The sequence below is a fragment of the Danio rerio genome, chromosome 24, assembly GCF_052040795.2.
Source record: "Danio rerio strain M-AB ecotype USA chromosome 24, GRCz13ab, whole genome shotgun sequence".
In the NCBI taxonomy this organism is placed as follows: domain Eukaryota; kingdom Metazoa; phylum Chordata; class Actinopteri; order Cypriniformes; family Danionidae; genus Danio; species Danio rerio.
This window is the reverse complement of record NC_141044.1, coordinates 41202558-41222568: the sequence shown is the minus strand read 5'-3', so window position 1 is coordinate 41222568 and position 20011 is coordinate 41202558. Positions and strand designations below refer to the sequence as shown.

Sequence of the window (20011 nt, the reverse complement as noted above, 5' to 3'; positions counted from 1 at the left end):
AATGGCTGTACACCGTCACTTCCCATCCAGCCTGATAGAGCTCAAGAGGTACCGCAAAGAGGAATGGGCAAAAATTCCCAAAGACAGGTGTGCCAAGCTTGTAGCATCATATTCAAAAAGACTTGAGGCTGTAATCGCTGCCAAAGGTGCATCAACAAAGTATTGAGCGAAATGGAAATACTGTCACTCGACAGACAGAAGGCAATGCAGAAAACATCAGTGAGCAAATCAAACTTAAAACAGATGCTCCACTGAAATAAATTCTGTTATAAATATGATTGTTTTTGTTTTTAATATTATAAGTTTGTTGTAAAATGTAAATTATACTGCATTGGTAAATATAAAGCAAGGTTTTCTAGTTATTGTTTTGTTTTATATAGTTATTATATAAATTACCCGTAGCAACTTTAACATAATACAATTTGATTTAACTTCAGCCCATCATCCTCAATCAAGTTTGGTTGTTGGCCTGTTATAAGAAGTTTGGACACTCCTTACCTTGATCAAATTGTACATCAATATCACAGGCTACACATTTTTGAAGTAAATATGATTTAAGGGACATTTCCATTAGCTCTTCCCCCTTTCCTCTCTTTCTCAGGATGAACTGTCCAGCACAGGCAGCTCAGAGCGTGTAATATAAACACAACACCTCTGCTGTTTAACACATTGTTCAGCTTTAGTGCAGTATCCGCAAGCCTAAATGATCTGACAGTGATATTCCCCGCAGATGAATGCATGGATGTATGTTAGCAGGCTAGAGCAGGTGTGTTTTGTGCATGTCTGAGTGCTCCGTTCTCCAGCCGCGCGCGCAGTATTCAGGAGCGTAACTACGGACTTTACGTAAGATGTTGCGCTGGGTGCAGCATCCATCCCTCTGTACGGCCACGACGCGCACGAGCTGCCTGCATACACTCACCAAAATGCGCCAATAGGTTTGTACGCCTCATACCCCGGATAATCAAATTAGATTCGATTTTTTACACTTTAAAGCGAGCGATTGCATCGTTTTCGCCGGCGGTGGTATGATCTGTTAACTGTATATTCGCCGTTATTCACCGCGTCCGCGCGCACTGACGCGCTCCGGAGACACCGAGGCAAAAACCACCAGGAGCAGATCGTCGAGGAGAAAAGAAAAGGTACAGTGCAGATTTGAGCAGATGCCCGATTTGAAACGCTGTGGAATTGTCGGATAATGGTTTGGTTGTGATTGCTGCTGTTTGATTTGATTTGATAGGTTTCCACATGGATATGATGAGGATGGTGATCGTTTAGACGAGGATCTGGATGATGTGATGATGGCTGCGTGAGAAGAGAACGGTAAGACATTTCATTCAGCATTGCATTTATTTATTTTAATAGGTTTATTTATTTAATTAATTCATTATTTATTTATGGAAGCGAATCCAGCGGTTGGATTTCGTGATGGGTTCGCAGTTGTCAACGTGAATGATGTCTTTGCTTGATTTGCATTTTTTTTTTCTTCCTCGTTATCCGTGAATTACACAGACACCCGTGTGCCATTTTGTTGCGCGTCTTCGAGCGTGCGCGCGCGCGTGTCGGGGCCTCACTTGTGTATTTCACGCGCGTACGACGGTCTCCGTTAAGACGCCGCAGTCACTAACGCATTCAGATGCACCGATTTTCTCTCATATAACAGCATCAGAGGCACTGCGGTCTCTGTCTGTGCTGATGCTGATCGATGCATCTGATGAAGGTGAATTAACAATCGCTGTCATGGCCTATGAAAGACATGTTTAATTCGTGCGTTCGACTCGGGGGTTTTTATTCCTTGGCCTGTGGCTGGTTTTAACGAAGCCGTAGTGCAAACAGAGCGCCGCCACCCAACCGGATTCCGACACCCAGCATCTGCAAATCAATTTAGCGTTGTCATGGTTACAGTGAAGCTGCACCACCGCACCTGTGACACACACACACACACTGAGAGAGAGAGAGAGAGAGAGAGAGAGAAAGAGAGAGAGAGATGCGCCTGCGTGTGATGGACAAAGATGTTTCAGCCGTATTACGACACTGTGATATATTAAATAAAATAGTCTTAATTTTGCATTGTTTTCTTCGGATTTGTGACATGTGCACATGCGCATCCGCACTCTCATGCTATTCAATTATTCATACAACACTCTAAAAAAATGGGTTGTTTTAATCCAGCGCAGAGTCAAATATGGACAAACTCAATCGTTGATTAAAAATCATTTAAAATGAATTTGAAAACCTTAACCCAACATTGTGTCAGTTCATATTTGACTTATATTTGTTAAAGCATTCATCATTTTTTAAGTGATGTTGGTTTATTAGTTGAAGATAAGCTAAACATAGTTTAATGCATGTAAATAACAGGGTTCGCTTGATTTTTGATGTCGACGTGGACCTAAAACGCTTGCTGCATAACGACTTCAGATCTCATGTCAACATGTTTGTCTTGAGCGTGGGATAAGAGCATGATCAGTCTTTTATTAGGATAATAATAACAGGATCACAAGTATTTAAAACCCGCATTACCTGAAATCTGTTTACTGAGAAATGTTGAAGGAAGGTGCAATAATTTACAACAGAACGCAAATGTTTTTCTGCTTTCATTCCTGTGTTGTCATACGGTTATATTTATCGTTTTGATGTTTATCAGCATGTGCTGTTCGTGATCATACTCAGTGGCTTTTAGTTTTAGAAAAATAAAGGAGGGTCATGATGACCTATGCAAACTCATAATGTTCCTGTATACTTCCTATTTGGCTGTTTTTAAAGAAACTATAGAAGCGTTCAGGGAGTAGGGATCAAACTATTTTGTTAGGCATGATCCACTATACAATCTTAAAGCTAGATCTAGACATTTCATTTATTCATTCGTTCAATTTCCAGTGGATGCCCTTCCAGCTGCAACCCAGAACTGGGAAACATCCATACACATTCACATTCAAACACACACTCATACATTACGGCCAATTTAGTTAATCAATTCCCCTACAGCGCATGTGTTTGGACTGTGGGGGAAACCGGAGCACCTGGAGGAAACCCACGCCAACACAGGGAGAACATGCAAACTCCACAGATGCCAACTAGCCAAGCCGGGGCTCTAACCAGTGACTTTCTTGCTATGAGGCGACAGTGCTAACCACTGAGCCACCGCACCGCCATTTCAGAGTTCAATGTCATATTGGATTTTTAATTTGAAAATATTGAATATAATTAAGAATTATTAAATATTAACACTATTTCAGGATTCTTGCAGATTTACTGTCTGCTCTGATGCTCAAACTCCACTCTGCTGCCTAAATGTTGATTAGCAAAGCTGTTTATCCTGATTCTGCTGCCACTGCATTTCTGTCACCCCGACAATCACTGCGGGTCGTCTAATATCTGCATTATTCTGTATTTATTCATCATTATTATCATCTCTCAGATATGAGGGTTGTTTACCTCGTTTGATCTAGAGCTCATTTATTGTTATTTATGTGTTATGTATTGCCTTTTATTCTAATCAGTGGTATTATTGGCATATTAAACTTTAACATGAGGAAAGTATTATAGCTATGCAATGCTTATAGAACCATACACATATTGTTGAAGGCTAAATGATCTGCCCTTTTTTTTTTTTTAATATTTACCAAGTGATGTTTAACAGAGTAAGCACATCTTCACAGATTGTCTTATTATATTTAATTTTTTTTTTTAAATGTGGAGCAAGTCGTATTTCCTTTAGTTTAACTTGAATATATATATATATATATATATATATATATATATATATATATATATATATATATATATATATATATATATATATATATATATATATAATCTTTTTAATTAAATTAATTAAAAATGTAAACATATTTGTACAGTTGAAACCAGAAGTTTACATACACCGTATAAAAGGCACATAATCATTTAATAAAAGTCAGATGTTAATGTGACTAAACTTTTTCTCTTTTAGGTAAGTTAGGATGATCATATTTGCTTCTGTTATGCTTAATACAGAATAATGAGAGAGAGATTGTTTGAGAAATTGTTATAACTTTTCTTGAAAGTCAAGTTTACATACAATAAGATTATTCTGCCTCTGATGAAGCTCAGATGATGATGTCAAGGTTTTGAAGTTTCTGATTGGCTAGTTGACAACATTGGAGATAATTGGAGGCACAACTGTAGAATAGTATTTAAGGAAAACCTCAAACACACTGCTTCATTCTGTGACAACATGGGAACATTAACAAGCCAGAATCAACAAAAAAGCCAGATTACAATTTGCAGAATTACACCGGGAAAAAGACTAATCTTTAGAGATATCCTGTGGTCTGATGGAGCTAAGATTGAACTGTTTGGCCATAATGACCAGTGTTACATTTGGAGGACAAAGGGGAAAGCTCACAAGCTTAGGAACACCATCCCAACTGTGAAGTATGGGGCAGCAGCATCATGTTGTGGGGCTGTTTTGCTGCAGGAGGGACTGGTCCACTTCAAAGTAAAGATGGCATCATGAAGAAAGAACATTATGTAGAAATACTGAAGCAATATCTCAAGACATCAGCCAGGAAATTAAAACTCGGCCACACATGGGTCTTCCAAACAGACCATTACCCTAAGCATACTGGCAAATTAGTTCAAATGTGCTTTAAGGACAACAGAGTGAATGTTTTGAAGTGGCCATCACAAAGCCCTGATCTCAATCCTATAGAAAATGTGTGGGCAGAGTTGAAAAAGCTTGTGCGAGCAAGACAGCTGACAAATCTGACAGTTACACCAATTCTGTCAGGAGGAATGGGCCAAAATACTTTCAAACTATTGTGAGAAGCTTGTGGAAGGATACCCAAAACATTTGACTAAAGTTATACAGTTTAAAAGCAAATGTGTGTAAACTTTTGACTGTTTAGAAATTAATAAAAAAAATCCTCTCATTATTCTGGCATTCAGCAAATGTAAATCATTTAGGGAATCCTAAAAGAGCTAAAATAGTAAACGTTCAGTATAATTTACCATCAGACATCTTTTTTAAAAATGGTTATGCTTCTTTTTTTTAGAGTGTTTGTAAACTTCTGGTTTCAGCTGTATCTGATGTCAATATTATTAGGGTCTAAAGAAATTATTTCCCTCATTGGCTACAGAACAAACTGTTCTATTGTTCAATGACTTGCCTAATTACCCTAACTTGCCTAGTTACCCTAATTCAGGGGTGGCGAACCTGTTTGGCATGATGAGCCAAAAAAAAAACTTTATCACTGCAAAGAGCCACACAACAGATGTGCAAACAACAGTATATCTGTCACAATAACTTATACACCTAATTATATATCGCAATAGTTTTCATGGATTTAAATTAGCCTACCTCATTTTACTTGACTCAGTGGGACACCTGACATTCCTTGGTTTCCACAATCTTTTTCAGGTCTGGCTCGTATTCAGTTGTGGCTACTCGTAGTAACTCTTTCACGTGTGTGTCAGTAAGAACAGAGCGATGCTTTGATTTCACTAGTTTCAGTGTAAAATCCCATTCAGATAAAAATGTTCTGCCCTCATCTTCGTATTTACGCTTAGCTGTACGCTTTCCTGACTCTGCCATGACGATTGATATTAACGAACTGCACGTCACTCGTGTTGCGCCCCAATCAAACGGGGCTTCAGTGTCAACCCTTGACTGAAGGCGTGTCTGAATGGAAGCGTCAGAAAATAAAATTCAGTCAGCAATAGGCCACTTTCTAGCAGGTGTGTTTGCATACAGCGATCTGATTGGCTAACGCGTCCGTAAGCGCTTGAAAAGTTGAGCTACTCCCAGCTTCTGCAGCGAGCAACGTGAAGCCCCGTGTGAATGGGGCATTAGTCAATTGGTTATTATATGTTAAATCGCGCAAGAGGTTGAGCCGCACAAAAGCAGAAAGAGACGCAGAAGCCCCGTGTGAATGGGGCGTTAGTCAATTGGTTAATGTATGTTAAATCGCGCGAGAGGATGAGCCGCACAAGAGCAGTAAAAGAGCCGCAAGCGGCTCGCGAGCCGCGGGTTCGCCACCCCTGCCCTAATTAACACAGTTAAACCTTTATAGACCACTTCAATGAGGTGATATTTATTGGCCCATAAACATTTCCTGCTTGTTGTCAAACTATTTCATAACTGTAACAGAAGGCAATTCAATCATATCTTAACGTTAAAACTGCTGTCATCCTCAAACTTTTTGGACACACAGAACATGTGGAAATACAAAATGTAAAACAGGAAATACGTTAGGACTATTGTTATTGTTAAATTCCCTCAAAATGGTCTATATGGCACTTTAAGCTGAATACTAGTATATTGTAAAATACTATGTGCCATCATCATGGCAAAGACCAATGAAATTAGTTATTAGTAAGTGGTTATTAAAACTATGGTTTAAAAATGTGTTGAATCTGTTAAAGAGCATTTGGGAAATGTTTGAAGAAATACATTTTTATTCATTCAGTCCCTTTATTAATCCGCGGTCGCCACAGCGGAATGAACTGCCAGCCTATCCAGCACATGCCCTTCCAGCTGTAACCCCTCTCTGGGAAACATCCATTTACACTCATTCACACTCATACACTAGGGTAGGGCAATTTACCCAACCTAATTCACCTGTACCGCATGTCTTTGGACTGTGGGGGAAACCAAAGCACCCAGAGGAAACCCACGCGAACGCAGGGAGAACATGCAAACTCCACACAGAAATGCCAACTGACCCAGCTGAGGCTCGAACCAGCGACCTTCTTGCTGTGAGGCGACAGCACTACCTACTGCGCCACTGCGTCACCAATAAAATTTCACAGGAGGAATAATACTTTTGCCTTCAACTGTATAAATGCACATTAAACACAGAAAACCAACAAACATAATTAATAAAAATAATAATGATTTTAAAGTATGCCACTGGTCTGATGGCACAGCCTCCAAACGAATGAAAAATTTTATTTTGCCAGGTCAGATCAATCCAGGATGTTAATAATAAGTTCATTATTGGCATCATTGGTTCCACAAAGAACATCAATGAATGTGACTGTTGCACAGTAAAATACCTCATTCATTCATTTTCCTTCGGCTTAGTCCCTTATTTATCAGGGGTCGCCACAGCAGAATGAACCAACAACAATTCTAGTGCATGTTTTAAGCAGAAGATGCCCGTCTAGCTGTATCCCAGTACTGGAAAACACCCATACACACTCATTTACACACTACCGCCAATTTAATTAATCAGTTTACTTATAGCGCATGTGTTTAGACTTTAGGGGAAACCAGAGCACCTGGAGTGAACTCACAACAACATGGGGAAAACATGCTAACTCCACATATGACAATTGGCGTAGCCGGGACTTGAACTAGCAACCTTCTTGCTGAGAGGCAACAGTGCTCACCACTGAGCCACCCTAAAATCCTTTAAAATACTGAAATGTTCTTCACACTAATAAAAATGTCCTTTCAATATCTGTACATAGGCGAAACTTAAAATGTGATCCTGAATGACAAAACCAGTCTTAGGTTGTATGGGTGGATTTATAGAAATTGCCAAAATATACATTGTATGGGTCAACATTATCTTTTCTCAGTTATGCCAAAATCATTAGAATACTGTGTAAAGAACATTTACCATGAAGATATTCCCTATAAGCAGGGCCAGACGGAATCTGCGGATGTTTTTTGCTATTTCTGCTATAAATTTTGGTAAAAGTCTGCGGATTTCTGCTGAATTATTTTGGGAGTATCATAACTAAAACCTTAATATATAAAACAAAAATATTATATCTTTTTAACTTTTTAATGTTTAAAATGCAAATCCAATTAGATTCACTTTATTTGGTAAATAAAGCAAGTTTGTCATGTAATATATGTAGTAAAAGACAGAAAATATCACTCTACAAACTGCATTGTACATAAATCAGATGAACATTTTCACAGTAGTCAATAATATTACTATAATTAATTAAAAAACAGAATAAATATAGATTTACTCACATTTATTTAAGTAAATAAGCAGAATTAATGATGGGCTACAAATCTGTGGAAATCTGCGAAAAATATAAGTATATCTATTATAAATATAAGTATATCTATTATAAATATAAGTATATCTATTTGATATATCAACAGATTTTCTCAATATTTAGATTGTTTAACCCTTAAATTACATATTTACAATAGTTGTATTTCAGTAAAATATTGTCTATCTTGTATCAAAATATTATCTTGAAAACAAAGAAAAATATTCCCAGTGATGGGTTGCTGCAGGATGGGCGTCCGCTGAGTAAACCATACGCTGGATAAGTTGGCGGTTCATTCCGCTGTGACGACCCCAGGTTAATAAAGGGACTAAGCTGAAAAGAAAATGAAACAAAGAGAATGAAACAAAGAAATAAAAATATTTTCAGCATAAATCTTAATTTTTCAAAATTGACACTTTCAACTGAGGGTCAGAAACTGAACTTTTATTTTTATTTTTTTCTAAATTAAAGAAAAAAATATATATAAATATTGTTCTATATTTAAAAAAAATAAAAATAAAATGAAATAATTCAGTATAAATCTTAATTTCCAAAAATTTACACTTTATGATTGAATTTGTGGTCCAGAGTCACAAATGATTCACTTTTGGTTCTTTTGAAAAATGTTTTTTCCAAATTAAAGACAAAAAAAAAAAAGATTTTTTTGTGTTGTTTTCTACAATGGGTGGCACGATGGCTTAGTGGTTAGCACTGTGGCCTCACAGCAAGAAGGTCACTGGTTTGAGTCCTGGCTGTGTCAGTTGGCATTTCTGTATGGAGTTTGCATGTTCTCCTTGTGTTGGTGTGGGTTTCCTCCAGGTGCTCCGGTTTCCCTCACTGTCCAAATACATGTGCTATAGGGGGGATTGATTAACTAAATAGCCCGTAGTGTATGAGTGTGTGTGTGTGTGTGTGTGTGTGTGTGAGAGTGCATGGGTGTTTTTCAGTACTGGGTTGCAGCTGAAAGGGCATCCACTGTCTAAAACATATGCTGGAATAGTTCATTCAGCTGCAGTTACCGATGATAAATAAAGGGACTAAGCCGAAGAAAAATGAATGAATGAATGAAATGTCCAAACACATGCGCTATAGGGGAATTGATTAACTAAATTGGCCGCAAAGTATTAGTGTGTATGAGTGTTTCCCAGTACTGGGTTGCGGCTGGAAGGGCATCCACTGCGTAAAACATATGCTGGATTAGTGGCGACCCCTAATAAATAAGGGACTAAGCCGAAGAAAAATGAGTGAATGAATGTTTTCTACAAGCACTCCATGTCTAGACACTCAAAGATTAGTAGTGAAATAACATTGTTTACGCAGTGGATTATACCACTGTACAAAATGTGAGTGAAAACTACTGTAAAAACTGTAAAGCAGCAACAGTGAAAGAGTATTTAAACCAAAAGAGTATATCACTGTATTACAAACATTAAATCACTGTAATTTATGAAACATTATATAACTTTCACTCTCTTAACATGTAAACACATACAACTTGTTACAGTGAAAATATAAATTTCGGTGAAATAAATAAAAATATACCATAACTTCATGTTTTTTTTTGGCGTCATTCTCTAATTGTCTCTAATTATGTAATTGTCAGACTCTATATTAAAGTCTCCCTCAACTGTCTTGTAAAGAATCCTCTCTGCTTCAGTTCTGCCTCCTACAACAGGCACTCATTAACTACATTAAGATGGTCACTATAGCGGACATTTAAAAAAGGAGGATATTTTGAAACACAAACAAATTAACAGCTTTGAAAGCTAAATCTATTGTTCCTGACACTTTTATAAACAAATATATATGTAATAATAATAATATTAAAAAACATTTAAAAAGCTAAATTCCCCATGCCTCTCTCCATCCCTGCTGAAAAATCCAGCTTAAACCAGCCTAGGCTGGTCGACCAGGCTGGTTTTAAAGGGGTTTTGGCCATTTCCAGACTGGTTTTCAGCCATTTCCAGCCTGATCTTAGCTGGACAGGCTGAAATAAAGACCAGCTAAATCAAGCTTGACCAGCCTGGTTTAAGCTGGACATAGCTGCTTTTGGCTGGGCTCCCAGCTTGGCTAGGCTGGTCAAGCTGGTTTTAGCTGGTCATCTCCCAGCCTGACCAGCTAAGACCAGGCTGGAAATGGCTGGAAACCAGCCTGGAAATGGCCAAAACCCCTCTAAAACCAGCCTGGTCGACCAGCTAAAACCAGCCAACCAGCCTAGGCTGCTTTAAGCTGCATTTTTCAGTAGGGTTCCCATAAAATGTGCTTTTTTGTATGTCGGCCATTTTGAATGCTGTGTCAGAAGTGGTTCCTAGCATGCCAGCCAATCAAATGACATATCAGGATGTCCTCTGAATTGTACAACAGGACTTGACAGGGTAGCTCAAAAAATTCAAAGACAGTTCATGAAAACACCCTGTTCACTACAGAGGACACAAGTCAATGGCCGGGGTCTCAGGAGGATATGCTGAATAAAGCCCGCCTTCTAGTACAAGAGCCAATCAGCAATTGCTATAGACTGATGATGCTCTGGGGGAGGGGCTCAGATCAGACGAGAGTTTCTGCAGATTTTGTGATTTGGACGTTTAGAAATGAAACTGAAGAGACGGCTGTTGTTTAATCTTATTGATGATTCCAAAATCTTAAGCTTGGCAAGCTGTTTTGGAGAATTTGATGTTTCCCTGTTTAAACAGATACTGCCCGAGAGGCGTTTCAAAGATGGCCGCCAAGTGAAATGACTTGCCTTGAAGGGACTTTGGTTAGGTCACATCATGATGACAAAATGGCGGATGTAGTACGTCCAAGTTCTATTCATACTGCTCACATTCATACTGTATAGAACCTACATTTCCAATGGCCGAGTAGTACGATTAAATTCAAATGCAGTACTTAGTAGTCATGCAGCCATCCTTTAAACTCTATAGGAGCAAGATATTAAACTAATGACGCTTGTTTGTTAAATAAGTGAATTTTAAAGGTTTAGTTCATCCAAAACTAAAAAATCCAAATCCCTACATTAGATCTCATCAGTCCTTACACTACAGACGACATCTCTGCCTAGAGGTCACAGTGTTTATTCGCATAGGTCACAGTTTTGCTGTGCTGATGTACCGACCCTCTCACCCTTAGCTGTATGAAATACGATAAGCTGTACATATATGCAGTTTCTGACCTCTCTCTCTCTCTCTTGTTCTCCCTCCTCTGTGTTTTCTTGCAGTAAGCAGAGCCAGTGCTGACTGTGATGATTCTGATGGCAAGCAGGAGACTCCCGTAGCAGTGTGCAGTCTGTGTGGATTACACTTTGATGCCACAAGATACCTGATTCCACCAGTTAATCGTAAAAAAAGTTAATTCTCTCTCTTGTTTTGTGGATGCCGTTATTGTAAATACACTTTCTTAGCCATTGCTTTTTGTTCCATTTGTGGAAATTGAGTCCGTTTTTGGACATCAGCTGAAAGGCAAATAAATGAGCCTAACATTCTTGTATGATTTGTTAAGATTAAATGAAATACGACTATTGAAAATATGGAATTTTTTGGTTATTAAAAAAAAGGTCCCACTTTATATTAAGTGGCCTTAACTAATATGTACTTACACAGTAATTAATAGTTTGTTACAATGTACTTATTGTGTAAATACATGTATTTACTGTGTACTTATGCTTGATTAATACATGTATGTAATTACATTTGTAAATACACTGTTATTACACATTTCAAAATACACCTTAACCCACCCTTAAACCTTCCCATGCCACCAAACCTGTCCATAACCCAACCTCTATCCCAACTCAAAAGCACCACAAGAGTTCTCAAATACATTATAAACACAGTAAGTACATTGTATTTATTTTTTGATGTAAGTACATAGTAGTTAAGGACAAATACTATAAAGTGGGACCAAAAAAAAAGTAAAATATTGAGAAATTTACCTTTAAAAACAAAGATAATAATAATAATTCCTTACAATTATACAGCGCTTTTCTAAACACTCAAAGCGCTTTACACAATGGGGGAACCTCCTCATGCACCACTATTGAGTAGCATCCATTTGGATGATGTGACGGCAGCCATATTGCGCCAGAACTCACACCACTGATTGGTGGAGAGGAGACAGAGTGATGAAGCCAATTAGGATATGGGGATGGTTAGGAGGCCATGATGGACAGACAGCAGCTTAAATAGCACCCTGGGCGAATTAAAAAGGGGGATGTATAACAATGTATTGTTATAACCCTAAATTAACCGAAAGAACAAAAAACAAAAATATGGACAAAACCAAAAGGGGGATTATTAAATATATATATATTTCATTCATTCATTCATTTTCTTTTCAGCTCAGTCCCTTTATTAATCTAGGGTCGCCACAGCGGAATGAACCGCCAACTTATCCAGCATATGTTTTATGCAGCGAATGCCCTTCCAGCTGCAACCCAACACCAGGAAAGATCCATACACACTCATTGACACACATACACAATTTAGCTTACCCAATTCCCCTATATCGCATGTGTTTGAACTGTCGGGGAAACCGGAGCACCCGGAGGAAACCCACGCCAACACGAGGAGAACATGCAAACTCCACACAGAAATGCCAAATGTGAATTAATCTGCGGTCGCCACTGCGTAAAGCACATGCTGGATAAGTTGGCGGTTCATTCCGCTGTGGCGACCCCAGATTATTAAAGGGACTAAGTCAAGGAGAAAATGAATGAATCACACGTAATAGACACATGATGTTATCAGAGCTTTGAGTTTGTTAAATAATAATAATAACAGATCTACTTAAACTTTTATTTGATAAAATCATGTTGGACCAACTCAATTGCATTTAATTGTGTAAATAGTTTTTTTTAGTTGGTGCTAAACAAATTTATTGGATGGAAATCCTGCCCTCAATTAAATTGAGTTCATCCAATCAGTTATTTTTTTGAGTGTATTGAACAGTGCTGAAAACCTGCAACCATTGATTTCCATAGTACTTGTACTTCCTATTTTGAATTCAAAATGTCTTCTTTTGTGTTTACGCAAGAAACTCAAAAAAGAAAAGTATATGATGACTGGATTTACATGTTTACATGGCTGAACTATCTCTTTAAGAACACTGAATGCTCACTGTTTGCTATTTTTGTTTTAGGAAAGGGGCAGGACATGACTCAGTTGCCATGCAGGCTGCTATGGTAACAGGCTTTTCCAGCCCCTCCCCCCTCATCTGGTTGGTCCAACTTTTGTTGTGGCCACACCTCCTTGGACCTAGATTGGCCGAAGCCAGTCCCGCCTGCCCTGCTCTCTGTAGCTGTTCGAATCAAGCCAGTCGAGTGATCTGTACCAAAAAAAGCTTAAATGAAGTTCCACAGAGCATCTCGTCCAATACTCGATACCTCAACCTCCAGGAGAACTCCATACAGGTAAATTCATGGATTCTGCATCGTCATATCCAGAAACTTCCAAAATTGGCCATATATGAAAACAACAATGCCAGACATTGAATTTGCTAGGACTTAAAGTGTTATAAAATGAAATAATGGTCAGTGAAGATGTGTCCTAATAAAAAAAAAAAACACAAAGTCGTAAGTAATGCAGAATGCACAAACTGTTCTTAATAATTGTAATGATCAGATCACATTGAAAAAAATGAAAGTGTATAAAATTAATAGACATCACCTTTTTGAAAAGTATACGTTATGATGTAGCTGCAGGTTAACGCCCTATTCACACGGGGCGTCAGCATCAACGCTTCCCATTCACTTTGAATGGGTGACGTCAGGCGTTGCCGAACTGCATTGTGGATCCGTCGGCACCGCTTCAGAGGCGTTGCTCGCTGCAGAAGGTGGGACTAGCTCAACTTTTCAAGCGCCAACGGAAGCGTCAGCCAATCAGATCACTGTATGCAAATACACCAGCTCAGACAGTGGCCTATTGCTGACTGGATTTCATTGGCTGACGCTTTTATGACGATCGCTTCAGCCCCAACTTCAGACACGCCTTCAGTCAAGCGCTGACGCTGAAGCCCCGTGTGAATAGGGTGTAACTGTGATTAGATACTGTCCATCCTATACTCAACACCTTAACTCTTTCTGATTTATAAATGTAATAACATGCACCTTTTGTGAATCTGCTTTAGAATGAAAACTGTGAAAAGTGCTAAACAAAAGTATTGAATTGAATCGGGTGAGATGTTTAACTCTTTTATTGATGTGCTGCTCCTAAAACATACCTATCTAATCATATTAGCTAGAAATTTAAGATATTGAACCGAATGGTAAGTAATTAAAGCCATATTGGTATTCCTGTTGGAAATGAAACACAAATATCATATACAAGCCTGACATTTTTGTAGGAATTATGGGATTTACTTGCAGTAGCTTCCACAGCCTCGGTGCTAAAGATTCTTGGTCGACCTTTGTTTATGAGCTCTGTTAGTTAAGCCCTCCAACGCTACAACCATCAGGCATTGTAAACCAGTCATCTGAGTGGCAGATGGTCACGCATACGCACAAACTGAAATAGCAACAAAAAGACAAATACTTCGAGAGTGAGGCATGCAGGGATCTTGAGCAACTCAAACTGCTGCAGAACTGGCTATCCTGTTTCCCTGTAGATTCAGAAGATGCAGTAACCCAGTTCCAGAATATGTTGTAACTCTGCTCCCGTTTCTCTTTTTTTTTTCCTGCAGGTGATCAGGTCAGACACTTTCAAGCATCTAAATCATCTGGAAATTTTACAGTTGTCTAAAAACCAGATTCGTCAGATAGAAGTGGGAGCGTTCAATGGCCTTCCCAATCTTATCACCCTGGAGCTTTTTGACAACAGACTACCGCTGGTACCTTCACAGGCGTTCGAGTACCTGAGCAAGCTGCGTGAACTCTGGCTGAGGAACAACCCTATAGAGACCCTGCCAGCCTACGCATTCCACCGCGTGCCGTCACTGCGACGGCTAGATCTCGGGGAGCTGCGCAAACTCAGTTTCATCTCAGAAGCAGCATTTGAAGGGCTGCTGAACCTGCGCTTTCTGAATCTGGGTATGTGCGGGCTTAAGGATGTACCCAACTTGACACCTCTTGTGCGACTGGAGGAACTAGAGTTGTCGGGAAACCAACTTGGCGTGGTGCGTCCTGGATCGTTTCAAGGCCTGGTGTCTCTGCGCAAACTGTGGCTCATGCACTCTAGGATCTCGGTCATTGAGAGGAATGCATTTGATGACCTGAAGAACCTAGAGGAGCTCAATCTGTCTCATAATTCTCTGCATTCATTGCCTCATGATCTCTTCACTCCACTGCAGCAGCTGGAGCGTGTGCATCTGAACCACAACCCTTGGGTTTGCAACTGTGATGTGTTGTGGTTGAGTTGGTGGCTCAAGGAAACCGTACCTGATAACTCCACCTGTTGCGCACGCTGCCATGCCCCACCAGGCACTAAGGGCAGGTACATTGGGGATCTTGACCAGCGGGATTTCACCTGCTATGCTCCTGTGATCGTGGAGCCACCGACCGACCTGAACGTGACCGAGGGAATGGCAGCGGAGCTAAAATGCCGCACTGGGACATCCATGACATCTGTAAACTGGTTGACCCCCAATGGTACCTTGATGACCCATGGAGCCTACAAGGTCCGAATCTCAGTCCTTCACGATGGTACTTTGAATTTCACCAATGTGACCATGCAGGACACAGGACCATACACCTGTATGGTCACCAACTCTGCTGGCAACACCACAGCGACTGCTGTGCTGAACGTCTCTGCTCCTGACCCAGGCAACGGCTACAGCTACTTCACTACTGTTACAGTTGAAACCGTAGAGACGGGGCAGGAGGGACACGATTCGCCAGCTCGGCAGTTTGTCAACGAGACCTTTATTAGTTTTCCAGGACCGACGGCCGCATCTACATCAGCAGGGCCCACTGGCTCTATGCTGTCCTCCTTGTCACCACGAGCCACACGTGCACCAGATCGACCGTTCACTGTCTCCATCACGGATGTTGCCAACCTGTCAGGTCTTGAGGATGTAATGAAGACGACCAAGATCATCATCGGATGCTTTGTGGCCATCACCTTCATGGCGGCCGTGATGCTGGTCGTCTTCTACAAGCTCCGCAAGCAGCACCAGCTGCACAAACACCACGGTCCGGCACGGGCCATTGAGATTATCAATGTTGAAGATGAGATCGGATCTGCAGGGGGAGCTAGCGGCATCACTGGAGGGAGCACTGTCCACACGGGGGCAGGAACTGGTGGAGGAAGCGGACAGAGTCCGAGAATTCATGACCCTGAGATCATGACCCTGCCAAGCGTTGGGCAAGCAGACCACCTGAACCACTACTACAAAGCGCACCACTTTAACAACAACGTGCTGGGCTTGAACATGACCACTGGAATGCTCAACAACAAACCCAACCCTTCTTCTCAAAATCAGGCTTCGACCTTGAAAATGGGGCCTGCCGGTGACCTTGGCCCCAACCCAGGCTCGATCTCGCCTCCCTTGCCAATTCCCATCCCAATGGCGATGACTTTCCATGGATCTCTGAAAGGCCATAGTCACGTTCCCAATGTGCAGACTGAGCCGCTGTTGCTTTCGAACGGCTCTAAGGAGAGCGTTCAGGAGACCCAGATCTGATTTCTCGCATACCCGCGCACTCGCAGAAAGGGGGGAGTAGACTGGATTTTTACGCCAGAGTGACTGTCAAGTCTTTGACATTATGGAACTCCATAATCCCTTTCCGACAGATTCCATGGAATATTCCGTTCAATGAACAGAGACAGGCTTTTACTTCTGAAGTGGACATTTGGCACTATCGAGTACATATGTGCCAAAGCAAGCGTCTTTTTTGCAGTTCTTATGAGTTGTGTCCGCGTATAAAAAAAATATAGTCTATATTAAAGTAGTGTAATTACTTCAGTGTCAGTTTGCCACAGTCCAGCGACACCGAGTACACACACTGATGTACAGCAGCTAACAGACCTGTATAAAAGCATACACACATTTACACTTCCTGGAGGTTGACATCATTATTCATCGCACTCACCTCAGTAGGTTGTGTACCTGTGTGTGTGTCTGTGTGTGCGCGCGCGTGTGTGTGTGTGTATGTGTGTAAGGGACAGTGTTACCTGAGACTAATTCAGAAATAAAGACTTAAACTGCTGTGATCCAGAACACATGCTCATGTTCACTCTGCTTCATGATGCCATTCTGAATCTAGCACAAGTGAGGATCAGTTCATAAGCTCAGAATCCGAACTGTAAACGACAGCAGTTTCAGGGTGACATACACACACACACACACTGTCATCATCAAACCTAGAGAAGAGGGCAGAGAGAAGAAGCCTTTCCGTGTGAGTTCTCGGCTGCTGTCCTCAGCAAAGGTACCACCTACCGTCAACAAGCCGCCGTAGTGTAAACTCTCTGTGCATATTTACGTTTGAAGAGCTCTCGAGTGTCATATGTTTGTCTTTTTCGCCTGTCAGTGCTGAGTTGAAGAGTAACAGCAGTGTGTAAGGGCTATTTCACTGGCGGTGGGTGTTTATGATGTGCGCAGAACATGTCTGGACTTAAAGTCAACATGAAATGCCATTTACCTTCTGTAGTGTTTCTGCGTGAGAACAGGATACTCGATGGATGTGCGGGGCGGATCTTGACTTTGTTCATCAGGGATTGAAAGCGGACTCGAGGGATTTGTGATGTAGCCGAAATGGAAAGGTCTGAGAGGCACTGCAGGTTACGTTTTGATAAAAGATTCTGAAGATATTTTTTTTTTCTTACTTGGCCTCATGTGCGCAAGTTGAATCGTGCACAATAAGACCAGGAATCTGTGTTTTAAAAAAGAATAATAACAACAAAAGTCCATTTTGAGTTGATGTTGACTTTAAAATAAGCTCTATTCAAGCTTTGAGATATACTGGGATACGCAGCACAGGGGAATTTCACCAACATGAAAAATTTTAGATTTTTATCAGAGAGAGAATGAAAGGCATTGTGAAAATGTCTAGATTTTTCTGACGGAAGATTTTGCAATATGTAATCTAATGTAAAGATTTTCAAGTATACTGTTTATAGACCAAATCGGCGGGTTCAAGGGGTTGGTTAATAGCCGGGGTTCAGGGAGGGGGAGGAAAAAAAAAAAAAAGGGGGGGAAAACCTTGAGCCACTGCAGATTTAACATTAGCCATCCGGGTTCAGAGAGTATTTACTTTGAGGAGATTTACGGACTGACCAGTCCTCCGTGGGAGCCATACAACACCTGCTGACTACATGAAGCGATCTCTTGATCAAGTCCTCATTCTTGAATGGCTTTGAAGTTGTATATTAACAATGTGCAATGTGCCATTAATTGGAGTAGAGTACACATGCGTGTATTATTGTAATTGCTGCATTAAACTTTATTCGGTTTTTAATTTCCAATTCATCATCCTTTTTATCCTGCTGTTGTTGATTTGATTCACCGAATGCTGGGGACGCTCATAAATCAAGCTGGACTTAATTGAACAAACTGTTTCCTGCATTATGTGTAGTTCTTTTCTCAGTGCTATAAATAGCCTGAAGATATGCTAGGATATCAGTCGGTCAAATGTTATTTCTCATAATGGAATTACAGGACAAACCGCATCTTATCCTGTTTTTTTTCTTCTTCATATATATATAATATTATTATTGCTTTCCATATTCCTGCCTACAGTATAAAAGCAGACTGTGTTTGAATATCCAGTGTGGTTGCTAAGCAACAACATCATTGCCAGGAAATGCTCTTTAAAGCTTATTGTAGCACCTGACCCTCATCTGCTGATGCCGAACATAGGTATATCAGAATTACGTCAGTATCACATAAGGAAAAGGTTAGTTAATGCGGGGAACGTGTTCTTTGTGTTCTCGACGGCAGACAGAATTAAAACACGCACATCCTCAGTCAGATACGTGCAAGAAAAGACATGCTCTTATTGATGAAGAATGAACGTGCAGTTTTGAGGGAGACGTGTTCGCGTTTAACATACATCCAAAATGTCTGCGTCACATTCGCAGTGATATACGCAAATAGTCTGTATTATGTCTCACAGAAGAGATTCTCATTCTATGTTACGTTAAACGGAGTGCACGATGAGTCATCGACATCTTAGATTTATTTTTCCTGAAAGAGAACGTTTGTAGATTTTAAACGCATTTTAGTGTGATCATATTAGAGGCTTTTTTAAAGGAATACACCAGCATATAGCTGACAAGCATCAACTTGAAGAGCATTTGCTCTGACAGACATTATACAGTTGAAATCAGATTTATGAGCCCCCTCTGTTTATTTTTATCCCCAATTTCTGTTTAACGGAGAGATTTTTTTCAACATTTCTAATCATATTAGTTTTACTAACTCATCACTAATAACTGATTTATTTATCTTTGCCATGATGACAGTAAATAATATTTGACTAGATATTTTATAGACACTAGTATACATCTTAAAGTCACATTTAAAGGCTTAATTAGGTAAACTAGGCAGGTTAGAGTAATTAGGCAAGTTGTTATATAACGATGGTTTGTTGTGTAGAGCTGTGGTTCCCAACCCGAGACCCCCTTTTCCGCTGGAAAATATTGTATGTCCCCCCCTCCACATTTAATGATATTATCGCTCATTTAAGTTTGCAGTAATGATGACAAAAAATGTTGTTTTCAAACAAACGGTACGTTTACTATATCTACATTTGCACAAATAATAGCCTAATGCAGTGGTTCTCAAACTGTGGTACGTGCACCACTAGTGGTACGCAGGCTTCCTTCTAGCGGTACGCTGAGAAATGAAATATGTCATGTACATGCTACACACATTTCAATATTTATCAAAAATGATGTTTATAATATGCCATATATGACATAAAGCCTATATTTCTGAGGTAATCTGCCATGTTTTTTAACTTTGCAGAGTTGTAGCTGCTTTACTGGGCCTACTACGCTACTGTATTTCAATACTGCTCATTTTGGTGGTACTTGGAGAGACAGATTTTTTTCTGAGGTGGTACTTGATTAAAAAAGTTTGAGAA

General features: G+C 40.0%; 1 protein-coding gene across 2 annotated transcripts; it reads left to right on the top strand.

Moving 5' to 3' along the window:
- The first annotated feature begins 855 nt into the window (after positions 1–855).
- lrrc4bb (leucine rich repeat containing 4Bb) lies at positions 856–18389 on the top strand. 2 transcript variants are annotated; one of them, XM_087310110.1, is made up of 5 exons: positions 856–1139; positions 1238–1320; positions 11213–11332; positions 13132–13402; positions 14671–18389. In XM_087310110.1, the coding sequence occupies exons 4-5, from the start codon at positions 13160–13162 to the stop codon at positions 16606–16608; spliced, it is 2181 nt and encodes a 726-aa protein (XP_087166236.1). In that variant the 5' UTR covers positions 856–1139; positions 1238–1320; positions 11213–11332; positions 13132–13159; the 3' UTR covers positions 16609–18389. The 2 variants fall into 2 exon arrangements, with proteins under 2 accessions (XP_087166236.1, XP_087166237.1); XM_087310111.1 differs by having other exon boundaries at positions 11213–11341.
- Positions 18390–20011: the final 1622 nt, after the last annotated feature.

What these genes read in the sequence shown, in the direction of transcription:
- lrrc4bb (XM_087310110.1), top strand. Translation starts at nt 13,160, where the DNA reads ATGCAGGCTGCTATGGTAACAGGCTTTTCCAGCCCCTCCCCCCTCATC. An exon ending in TCCAGGAGAACTCCATACAG is followed by an intron (nt 13,403 to 14,670) that starts GTAAATTCATGG and finishes TTTTTCCTGCAG; the next exon opens with GTGATCAGGTCAGACACTTT.